Source organism: Curcuma longa, chromosome 2 (assembly GCF_044706935.1).
Source record: "Curcuma longa cultivar G26 ecotype Majalengka, Jawa Barat chromosome 2, ITB_CL_G26_1.1, whole genome shotgun sequence".
Lineage (NCBI taxonomy): Eukaryota > Viridiplantae > Streptophyta > Magnoliopsida > Zingiberales > Zingiberaceae > Curcuma > Curcuma longa.
This window is the reverse complement of record NC_133862.1, coordinates 982,214-995,015: the sequence shown is the minus strand read 5'-3', so window position 1 is coordinate 995,015 and position 12,802 is coordinate 982,214. Positions and strand designations below refer to the sequence as shown.

General features: G+C 37.4%; 1 protein-coding gene across 1 annotated transcript; it reads right to left on the bottom strand.

The window, feature by feature from the left end:
* Positions 1 to 9,362: 9,362 nt before the first annotated feature.
* LOC141818710 (uncharacterized) lies at positions 9,363 to 9,833 on the bottom strand. Its single transcript, XM_074706160.1, has one exon. It carries the CDS (start codon positions 9,831 to 9,833, stop codon positions 9,363 to 9,365), a length of 471 nt encoding a protein of 156 aa, XP_074562261.1.
* Positions 9,834 to 12,802: the final 2,969 nt, after the last annotated feature.

The following is a 12,802-nucleotide window of genomic DNA, read 5'->3' as shown; positions in this document are numbered from 1 at the left end:
ATGCCAATTAGCAGCAGAATAGAATCACACAACATGTGCATCACCAAGTAACAGCAGGTCTATCTGCCAAAGACCACATATATTATAGCCTGTCAAAAGATAACACTAACTTATTCCAGTTACTACATGCACAACATAATACTAACTAATCAAGTTGTAGTAATTAACATAGCATGTCTATAACACAACAGGTGCATTACCAATTAATAACAGATCCATCTGCCAAAGACCACATATATTATAGCCTGTCAAAAATCACATATATTCCAGTTACTACATGCACAAGATAACACTAACTTATCAAGGAGTATATGACACAAAAGAAAGGTTTAATGCAATATATAAAGGTTTAATGCATATAAGTCTTCTAATTATAAAATTTTATGATTAAAAAATGAGTTAAAAAAAGTAAATTAATCTTCCAATATATAAAGGTTTAATGCACTAGAATGAATTTGACCCTCTCTTTTGGTATCAAGTGCAAATAAGTCTACTTAAATCCAGTCTTTTCAACTCTATTCCAGTAAAAAAAAGACTATTATGCTTTTTTGCAAATTTGGTTCAAGTCAAACATGTGAAAGGCCAGTCTTTAGCAGTACCAAGGTCACAATTATTTAGATATTGTGACTCAAATATCCTAATTGATTCAATTTATAAAATTATGGAAAGTATGCTATGTGCCCACCTAATATGGTTAATAAATTAGATCTTAAACAATAAAATTATTTCAACATCTTTGAAATTTGAACAAGTAAAGGATAAAGTAATTTTTTTCATTATCAGCAAATATTTACCTATTTCCCACACATTTTTTGCATATATATCTTCCTTAATTTATTATTATACTTTATTATGAAGGGCTTAAATAAATAGAACAGTTAGATGCTTATGCTGTTTCAGTCCTTTTCAAATACTAATAGCTTACTGTTATGTTTTTCATTAGGTATACTGTACTAGAGAAGTTCAAGACTAAACCATACAAAATATGCCTATAAGGTCATGCTTCAATCGTATAGTCAAAAATATCATATCCTCTTAGACCAACACAGGTTCATAATAATGGTGAAAGGAAACAAAAGGAGTTACTGCGCTCTAACTATAGTGGAAAATCTTGCAAAAGGATAGTGATCACACCAAGTGCCTTGAAATAGAAATAGACGTATTTAAAATATACAAATCCAATCAACTAAACTAATTACAAGCTAAATCCAATACCAGTTTCTAGCAATAACAAGTGGTACCTTCCTCAAATGCTCAAGGGGAATATCACTGACTTTACATAAAGTGATACAAAGCTGAACAGCTGATATCAAGACTCCATGATGCTTTTCTTTCAACAGAGAAGCTGCAGGAGTCGATAATACTCATGCATACTTCCAAGCTATGAAACAATGTCATCAACATACTGATATGCAGAGGAAAATTTTGTTAATAGAACCCAGTCAATCTTATATTTTATCAAAAAAGAAGAAAAGAACAATCAACAAAAATAAATTAAATGAGAATGAAAAAGAAGAATATACAGAACATATAGTGAAGGGGAGCCTTGGCGCAACGGTAATGTTGCTGCCATGTGACCTAGAGGTCACGGGTTCAAAATCCTGGAAACAGCCTCTTGCCAAAGGCAAGGTAAGACTGCGTACAATGGATCCTTTCCCCGGACCCCGCATGGCGGGAGCTTCGTGCACCGGGCTGCCCTTTTTTTATACAGAACATATAGTCATTGTGCTAGCTCTTAACAAAGAAGGTTATGAAAACAAGTAAAGTCCAAGATGAAAATTAGGGGTGCAAACGAATCGAATCGAATAATATAAAAATATTGATACTCGAATTCGAGCTCGAAACATATATATGATATTCGAATTCGATTCGAAGTTCGAAAATATCAATAGTTTTGGCTCGAGTTCGATTCGAAATATGATTCGAGCTCGAGTTCGATTTGAATTATTCGAACCTTATTCGAGTTCGATTCGAAACATAGATATCATATGTACTTAATATTTTATCATACATTTCTAACATAAGTATATAAATAATATTAATGCACCATCTTTAACCTATAGTTGAAGGTTAATTCAACATTCTACGCCATTGAGGAAGCTGAAAATATATCCCTACATTGCACCAAAGGCACTTAAATTGTTTATTGATTTGTCAAACAAAGATGTGTAGAGAGCCATTGGCGCACATTTTCTCAACAATTAGAATTTTCCAGGTACACGAGAATCTAATCGCAAAGAGAAACAGATTAATACTATTGCACAGGCAAATTGATGCACCGAACCCAACAAAGATGCAACAGCGAAGATCACAGAAATAAAGGGTGGAATGGGAGTTTGGTTACCTGAGTGATTGAGGCCAATCAAGACCCAAAATTTGCGAAGGACATCCTACAGTGCCTCATCGGCAACGATCAGTGAATCATCAATCCCGATCGCAGTCTCGTAAACCCTTCTCGCCTCATCCAGCAAACCCTTTTCCTCGTAGCACTCGCCTAAGAGGCAGAAAGCTTTTCCATTTTCGGGGTTCAGTCGAACCGCCTCGAGGAGGTCGGCGATGGCCTGATCGAGACAGCGTCGGTGATTGAGGGCAAGGTGGAGTTCTGCGCGCTTGAAGTGGGCGTCGCCGTGCTCACGGGGTTCGAGGGACTTGAAAGCAGGAGGCGCAAGGGCAGTGTCGAGAGACCGGAGGGCAGGATGGCGGCGGCCGAGGAGGTCTAGGGCAAGGACCTTGAGGATGTGAGGATGGCGACGGCTAGAGGAGGAGGATGGACTCGCGACGGCTGGACAGACTTGCGACGGTCGGACAGACTCGCGACGGCCTGACGGACTCGCGACGGCCTGACGGACTCGCGACGGCTGGAGGAGGAGGATGGACGGAGGAGACGGAGGAGGACGACCGGTCGGACGGACTCGCGACGGACGTCGGAGGAAGACGGACTCAGGAGGCACGCACCGTCAGGGGAGCGCCGGCGGCGCTGGCGATCGCGGTCACGGGGAGGGAATGTCGCGAGACAGAGAGGAGAGAGGAGCGAGCGTGGAGGGGAAAAGAGAAAACCTAAGGGCTGCGAAAATGGGGCGGATAAGAATCGGGGATATAAATCCTCTAAACTCTCAACGACAACTCTCAACGATAATACTTTTAAAAAACGTTGTCTTTGACAAAAAAACCGCTAAAAGACAACGTTTTTGACAACGGTTTTTTAAAAGCGTTGTGGTTGACCCAAAATAAACGCTAATAGACAATGCTTTCAGAACAAACGTTGTCTTTTAATTTTAAAAGACAACGTTTTTGACTAAAAACGTTGTTAAATGAAAAACCACAACGCTTTTGCTAAAAACCGTTGTTTTAGGGGCGTTGTCTATTAACTTTTTTCTAGTAGTGTTTTTTTGCTTTCTTGTGTTTTGGAATGATCAAGAAGGCTCGGGAATGAAATGACACTTGCTCAAGAACTATCCATGAACATTAGCCAAAAATCCTTACTCTTCTTCCATTTATAAGCTTCCTACTGACGTTGGCTTATACTAAGCAATTGACCGCTATGATCCATCAATCAATTGGACCACTATAATCTGAGCAATTGACTATTGATAACATCTTTATTCATTTAATGATTCATTTTTTAGCTTCAACATGTAGCATTTGTTGATTACTAATGCACTAATTGATTGGGTAGTCAATTAGTTCCCAAATAAAAATATTTTATTTATTAGCATTTCAACCTGTGTCGATAGCTCAATCAACTACTCCATCAATCAACTATTATCCTCATCAGTTGACTACTCTAAATCTAAATATAACTAAACTATATTTTTACGATTTTAAGTTCATTAGTTAATTGTTCCTCTTTACTAATCTATTGGAATTCTGATTATAATCACTCTAAGGTTGATTTTTTGCCAAGGGATCCTATGCCTTCAGGACTTCTCCTCATCTTTTTAGTACAAGTTAACCTTAATTGACCATGACTTCATCCTTGCCTAGTAACAAGGTTGCCTCGGAGGTGATCGAAGGATGGTACGAAACACTTAAGAGATTAAAAATTTCTTAATTATGAGATGGACTCTAAGTGAGGAGCATGGAGTGTTTGTTTGTTCTATAGCTTTGATGCTCTATAAAGAGTTTATAGGTGAGTGCATAAGTGATCGATGAAGGATAATGAGAAAAATTCAAAGGACTAGAAATTTAAAGCAAGGTATACTCCAAGTTAATCTGCTAGGAAATGGACTCATTAGTTGAGTAGTAAAAGATGATTGTAGGGATGTATACTGTAAAAGTCTTGCTTTTTGTATAAACATCCATTTTGCAATAATATTATTTTGAGAATTTACCCCGGTCAGAATGTTTGCATTTCTTATGTAATGCAGTTGTCCACTTAATTTATATTGTAGATAACATGGTGGGTTGTGTCACACAGAAGATCATGTTATCAAGTTCCTTGTAAATTATAAACAGGAGCTCACAACCAAGATGGATTGGACAAACCATTGGAGTGGTTGTAGTGTAATTGGTATTAGTCTATCTTGACTATTAAATTACACTAGTACACTTTGTGTGTATTGAGCAGGACCGCTTAAGGTCGTTCGATTTATACTGACTATATAATCGAACTAGATCTCTGTTGCTATGGATGTGCATACTCTTAATCCCGATATAATAACAAACACGTATACTTAGTATATATTTCTTTGATTCATCAAAGGGTGAGATTTAGCTCGTTAAATCAAGAGGCCCGATGAGTTGGGAGATAGTATTATGTATATGGTGTGTTGTTGATTATAGAAGGAAACTGTGTCCTATAATCTAGGCTGATGATGTCCCCTTGAGGAGCTCATAAAGGATTATCATGTAAACCCTGCAGGTGGACTTAGATCCGCATGATAACTAAGGTTGAGTGGTACTACTCTCGGACTCAGAAGTTAATTAATTGAGTTGTCAGTAATTCAATTAATTAACGGACATACGATATCTTAAACACAGGGAGATTAATGCACTCATAGTAAGAAGGAGCCCATACTATAATATGGGATTGGTGCGGTAGTTCAATAATAGCCCTTTAGTGGTATGGGTTATTATTGATGGACTTGAGTTGGGTGTTCAGGGAGAACACAGGAAGCCCAAGCCCATCAGGAGGCCAAATCCAATTCCTCCTCTAGGTCCCTGCTGTAGCCTCTGGATAAAGCCTCGAATCCACCTAAGAGAATTCTGGAAGAATTTCGGATAGGAAATTCTGTTAAGAATTTTTTTTTTTTCTGTTAGAAAAAATTCTGTTAAGAATTTCTGTTAAGAAATTCTGTTAAGAATTTCTGTTACGAAATTCTATTAAAGAATTCTATTTCTTCCGCAGACAAAATTTGTTAAAAATTTTGTTAAGAAATTTTATCAGAAAATAAAGTTTCTTAATTAAGAAATTTTGTTAAGAAATTAATGAAATTTTATTAAGAGATTTTATTAAGAGAAAGATAAAATTTAAACAAGGAAATTTATTAAGAAACTAACAAAATCTTATTAAGAGATTTATTTCTAAATAAATCTAGATAAGATAAGTTTATTAGATTTTTTCTAATAAAATCTTATTAAGAGATTTATTTCTAAATAAATCTAGATAAGATAAGGTTGTTAGATTCTTTCTAATAAAATCTTATCAAGAGATTTATTTCTAAATAAATCTAGATAAGATAAGGTTATTAGATTGTTTCTAATAAATTCTTCTTAAAGATTTTATTAGATTTTTTCTAACTAAATCTGGATAAGAAAATTTATTAGAATCTTTCTTAAATTTCCATGATGGCTTAGCTATATAAAGGAGGGCTTGCAAGAGGGAAAGACAATCAATTCCTAAACTCCTTTTCCCCTTGCTCTAAGTGGCCGGCGCCCCTTTCCTTTCCCCTCCCCCTTTAGCTAGGGCCGGCGCCCCTAAAGGACCTCTCTCCCTTGTTCGCCTACCCCTCTCTTCTCCCTTTCCTTGCTAAGGTCGGCACATAAGGTGAATCCATCATCCTAGGGCCGGCGGCCAAGAAGAAGAAGGAAGAAGAAGAAGAACAAGAGAAGGAGAGGAAGGTTCCCTATTTGCTAGCCATCGGATAGAAGAGATTTGGTGGAGTCATCTCGAAGGTTCGTTGCCCACACAACGTTCGAGAAGAGGAAGAGGAATACAGCAGAAGATCAAGAGGTCTTCGGGTAAAAGTCCCTTACACATCTCAAAGAAGAAAGGTACAATTTATTTATTCCGCTGCATAAATTATTTTTCTTCGTATGGACCCTGAATACCAAACACAAGAGCCCAATGATCTTAATGCATCAATCAACCTCCTAGTTGATTGATTATGAGGGCCACTTGATAAGATTTCATTTTTTAAAAATTTTTGTCCGGCAAGAATTCAACGGAGCGAAATTTCAAGGTTCCCATCACATTTCTCCCACTTGTATTCCTTATCTATTATCTTCATTCTTTCCCCTTATATACATTATTTTATCCCCTTATTCATTAATTCTTTGGCAACCTTTATGAATTTTGCAATTTTATGCATATGATAGTGGTGGAAATTAGAAGAAAAACAAGCCTATGGTAGTGCGTGAACCATAAGTAGCTTGAGAGAGATCCACTATGTAAATGATTATGAGGATGAGCGACCATACTATTTATCCTGTGAGGTTTTTTCTAGTCATCATTCTCAGTTTATTCTGGGTGGATTGAAATTGCTATTTTGCTGATCCATGTAAGAATTGAATTCTGAATTGCGTGGGTTTCTAGAATTTGGCACTCTTATTTAACTGGTTGTTGTAATTTTCTGATTTGATTGATTTTGTTAGGGTGGAAAATAATGTAGATTAGTTTACTTTCATGGGACGTGAAAGAATAAGTGTGGGGATTTGATAAGTGACATTTTTATCGAGTAAATTAGGATTAGATTGGGTCATTTTTTATTATATTTCATGCAATAATTGGGTTGTTAAGCTTGATTCTTATCTTGGATGAAATTATGCCTTCATTCTATTTTTTCATGAATTTTTGGTAATTATCGATATTAATTTTGTGATCTCTGATTTTTTCAGGAATTAGAATAAAAGGAATGGCTCAATTGCAATTATGATTTGAGTCCGAGTCAATTTGGATTTAATTTGGCTCGATCAGATTCGAAATTAGCTTGGTTGAAGCTGCTAGTCCAACTTGAGTGCGGTTCAAGATCAAATTCAATCATTTAAAGTTAGTTCAGCTCAACCTAAAGATAAATTCTAGCTTAATCAATTGAATTTGGCTCAACTCAAACAAAACCCAAGTTCAGCTTCATCACATTGGGTTTACCCGGTTCAGTCACATGGTTCAGCCTTGGTTCAAATCTTCGGTTCATTGGGTTTAGGGTTCACTTATAAGCTTCTCCGGCTCAATCACGTGAAAGGGGGGGCACAAGATTGTGTCTACTGTACTCTTCTCCATCGCGATTTTTCCACTGTTCATCATCTTCGCCGAGCTTTCCCCCTTCCTCCTTTCGATCAGTGCAAAGCAAGGGCGTCTCCACCTCCGGACGAAGAGCGCCAACACCACCGTGGGAGTCTCGCCGACGTGGTTGTGAACGCGAGGTCTCCTTGTCCCCGTCCGCTGCGGAAAATCATTGAGAGTGGCCAGCTCCGACGATTGGCGTTGACGTCCATCCTGGCACAGTAGAGAGCAAGCCGTGAGTGGTTGCTTTGGAGAGTCCTCTATCCCTTTGCATCCACCGGTGTTCCGAGCAGAGGGACCTTCGCCGACGTGGTTGCGAACGCGAGGAAATCCCCTGTTCTGAGCTCTGATCATTCTCCTCCAACGATGAAGCAAGGTAAGGTTGTTCGGTTCTTGTTCTGATTTTCTGTTCGTGGACAGCAAGAAGCAGAGCAAATGCTGAGATTCGGATCCTAGCTTCTCCGATCAGTCCTCACCAGATTTGTCCAGTTCCGACGAGGTCATCAGTTCCGTTGGTACTTTCAACCGGAGATTGCTGAGGCTTCAGTTCTATGCTAATTGGAAGTGGGAAGAAATCCTAAATCCATTCTTCTCTGTTAATTCTCTGTTAATGCTTTGTGATTGTTAGTTTCCTTAGTTCTGTTTGTTCCACTTACGACACCAAACCCCCCCCCCCCTTTGTGAATAGATTGTGCTTAACAATTTTGCTCTAACCTGTAAATATCTAACCCTAATTCTAACATTACTTCCTAATCGATCTCTAATGTTAACTTATTCTGTGTCACTGGTTGCTAGCTAATGAAATCAAATGTTGGATTAACCATCTCATGTCGAATATGAATTGGGATTCAAATTTGTGTGTTGTGTTGTTAAGTGGTTGGATGTGGCATGATGTGGAACCTAGGTTGTGTGATAAATTTGTGCTTATGAGTGGAACTCGTGGTGAATATTGGACTTGCATTATGAGTAATTGATTGATGTTCAATTGAGATAATGATGTGATGAACATGTTCCATTTGCTATTGTAGTGAACCGGTTGTGTAGCATGCTATTGTGTTGTTGTAGATAGGAATAAAACTTGTGAATTGAGAATTGTATATGTTAATTTAGTGTACATTAGTGTATTTGATTATTGTATGTATTTGTATATGTGCTTGTATGTTGTATTGTGTTATGAAGTTGAATAATGCTTGTGAATAAGAAGTATAGATTGTAAAGTATGTTGTATGATATTGTAACTTAGTTGTTGTATGAGATTGTTTGAGAGATTCATGTTTGTATATTTTATGTAGGTTAAGTGGTGTATGTTGTAAGTTATAGTGATTGTATGATGCATGCTGAATAATTGTATGCTTATGAATAAATTGTGTGAACATAATTTGTATTATATGTCATATGTGATCGATGTTGTATGTTTATTCAGAACAATATTGTAGTTGTGTAATGGTGTGTGTTGTATGTATAATATACACTTGCTGTCGAAAAGGGGCAAGTGACTTAGTGGATTGCCTAGAGGAAACGGTCAAGTACCGTGGGCCTTGGAGTAGCAGCGTTGCGCTGTGAACCAAGTAAAAACAAACTTGTCTTTTCTTTACCTTGCATTTTATTCTTACGTTTCCGCTATCATATTCTGTATTCGCTTCCGTACGCGCTCGTAGTTTTCCAAAATTTGAAAAGCGTGCAACACGCTATTCATCCCCCTCTAGCGTGTTCCAGCGATCCTACATGGTCAAGGACCGTGGGCCTTGGAGTTGTAGCCTTGGACTTTGAACCAAGTAAATAAAAGCGTCATTTACTCCTTTTATTTTTGCTTTTCATTTCAACTACTTCCGTAAGTTTTTCATTAAATCGCTTCTGCACGTACTTCAAACTACGATCTTATTAAAAGTCGAAAAGCGTTAAACATGCTATTCACCCTCCTTTAACGTGTTCTTGATCCTATATTTTCCACTGTGACTCCTATCTCCATGGTAAGTGTGCCTGCATATACATCAATTTTCATCCTCGCAGTCTTCAAAAATGGTCTCTTAAGAATAAGTGGCGATCTATGTGCCAAATAGTCACCCTCCATATCCAGGATATAAAAATCTGTAGGAAAAATTAATTCTTTTACTTTTACAAGCACATCTTCAATCATTCCAGCTGGGTGAATTTGGCTCCTATCTGCTAATTGAATAACCACTCCTGTAGGTTGCATAGGACCTATCCCAAGCATTTGAAAAACTGATCTAGGCATCACATTAATTGAATCTCCCAAATCTAACATAGCATCCTGAAATGTATTTCTTCCAATCTCACATGATATGGTAAATACCCCTGGGTCTTCACATTTCTGAGGGACTGGATGTTTCTGAGGAACTGGATGAATAATGGTTGATACATTCTTCCCCATGTTTATCAATACATTTCCCTTGAGCTTCTTTTTGTGCACATAAAAATCTTTAAGAAATTTTACATATTTAGGGATTGCTTGATCATGGTTAGCAAGGGCACATTTACCTCCACTTTACTGAACAAGTTTATCAATTCTTGAAATTCTTTGGATTTCTCCTCCTCTACGCTCCTTCTAGCTTTGATTTTTCGTTGGGGAAAGGGCAAAGGAATCCTTGGTTCTACCCCTTGAGCTGAATTTTATGTTGTTGAAATAGAGGCTGAATTCTGAGTTGGTTTACTGCTGTTTGACAACCCTAGATTTGTATGTATATGTGTCACGAATAGGGTTTCAAATTAGAATTTATAAATTTATCAAAAACCTATAATAAATTCAAATAAATGAAGTATAGGGGCCTCGAGTCGTATTTTTCCAAGGACTAGTAGAAAATTGATTGATTTGAGCTTTCTAGTATCGTTCTTTTTGGGTTTTCAATGAAAATGAGGTTTTGAAATAAAGTGCAAATTAAAATTGGCAAGTAAATGAATAATGCAATTCGTTAATCTAAAAGTGAAACCCTAAAACAAGCTAAACTCTAAATCAAGCTAAACCCTAATGCAAACTCGGATTCAACAGTAGCTATCAAAATGGTTTTCACATTTCCATGGTACAAGCAAGGAATCAAACAACTAAAATCACTTAAACCTAGTTAACTAATCCTAAAATGCAAGCAATTTGCTTAATCCTAGCTATCTAGCTTCTGGTACTCCAAGAGGAGTTTGGCACGCAACAGTAACCGAAACCGTATCAATCAGCCCTTAAAACTAGAAATTCAAGTACAATGACACTAGAACAAATCCAAAACAAACTTAACTAACAAGAGTATTTAACCACACGGATTCAATTTAATAGCTGGATAGTAATTTCATCAACTACAAATTCAATCAGAACAAAAAAAAGTTCAGAAATCAGAAATATAACAGAAACAGAAACATCCACAATTCCTCTTCCCTTGCTCCATCGATTTGGTGTCAAACAAAACGTTTAATCCAACAATGTTGGCTTCAAAAATCCCTTTGGAATCTTCAAAGTGGTTGATGGCTTTGTTGCTCACAGTCGAACCCTGAAAAACGCTGAAGAAACCCTCTGTGGCGCGGACAGAAGCTGCGCGAAGCAAATATGAGCTGCAAAACTGAAATTCCTCCTTCCTCCTTGCGCTGATGGTCTCTCTGAAACCTTGGACGTGCCGCGCAATCCTCCGAGAACCCCTCGTCGATGCGCTATGTCTAAAGGTGCAACAGCTCACCGGAACTCGAAGGAACAGGGGTGGCGACGCCGGAAGAACCCCCACCGGCGTGCGTTGTCCAACCGCCGAATGTCGCTCAACAAACCAGTTTCGGACTCCTCAGGGACCGACGAAGGCAATGGAAGAAGATTAGGTGGATGGGGATGGCCTTATCTGTATGCCGCGCGGCAGAGGATGGCTTCCGCAGGGATGATGAACAGTGCGCAGCCACTGTTCATCCGATTAAAACCATGGTTTTATACTGCTGATTAAACCATTAATCTCAGCCGTTGATTCTTGATCTAACGATGCAGGCTTGATCTGGGGTTTAGGGCAGTCTAGGGCTTCCAAAATTTTTAGGGATTTTGATCGGGCTTGATCTAGGTCATGTCCTCCATGTTGGCTTGATCAATTTGGGCAAATTGGCTCGATTTGACCACGATTAAGCTCGAGTTTGATCCGATTTGAGCCCTAAAATCAATTAAAATTCAATTAATGCCAAAAATTGTCATTAAATCATGAAAATTATAATCAAGCTTCAGATTATGCAATATAGGATAATTAAGATCAAATTGATTCATTTTATAATTTATTTTCATATAAAAGCCCAAAATTGAATTGATTAAAATCATAAAAACCCTAAGTCATCAAATTCCCCCACACTTACCCTTGAGCGTTCCGCTCAAGCCAATAAAATAAACTAAGATCGTACCCCCTCTAGATCATTCTCAATCATGATTAGAAACAGTTAAAAGGGAATTATCTAAGTTGTAGAGTCTCAAAAGCTTAAATCCATGGACTAACCTTTATATTTGGTTAACTGCATAGTAAATTTCATCCTTCATTACTAATTGAGATAAATGTATCACATTAAATCTCACAAGGTTATTTTCAGCAAATAATATCAGTGGCTCTCATCCTACATTCTAATTCATGATCAAAAGGAAATGGATCTCACTCAAGCAACTCAAGTTCATGCATTACCATAGGCTTGCTTGTTTTCTACTCTCCACTACCATTCTTAATTTGGAATCCACATATACTAGGCTTACTGAAAATTTAAGAAAGCAATAACTGAAACAAAGGAATTAGGAAATGTAGAAAGATAAATTCAAGAGAAAAGGATTTTCAAGGATAAACTAAAGGAAGTGGTAGACATGAGCATAAGTAAATGCTATCAATGAACCTTGCCCTCCTTCCCAATTTCTTTCTCTTGTATTCCATTTGTTTCTGTGTATTCTTCAAGTCTATGAATCAATTTTGAGCCAAATCTCTGAAATTCTCCTTCTTGATACAAACTCCTCACTTCTTCTTCTTCTTTTCTCTTCTTCACCCCAAATGTGTCATTTTGCTTTTCCTCTTCAAATCAAGCCCAATTCTTCCACATCTGGATTTCACAATAAGAAATAGCATCCAATTATCAGAAACTAAAATTCACTTCACATGAAACTGCAATTTCAATGTATCAATGGCACGCTTAATTCTGAAAATTATTGAAATTGAGTTTGAAACTTTGCTTGTTCTCTCTTGTTTCTTGCTGTTTTGCCTCCATTATTTTTCCATCATGAAGCTTGATTGATAATGCTAATATCCATGCAAAGTTCTGTGCAATTCAAATTCGGATCAATAGCTCAAAAATTGTAGGAGTGGGCTGAAAAAACCAAACTATTTTTTTGGTTTTTCTGAATTTTTTTTTCTGTTTTGG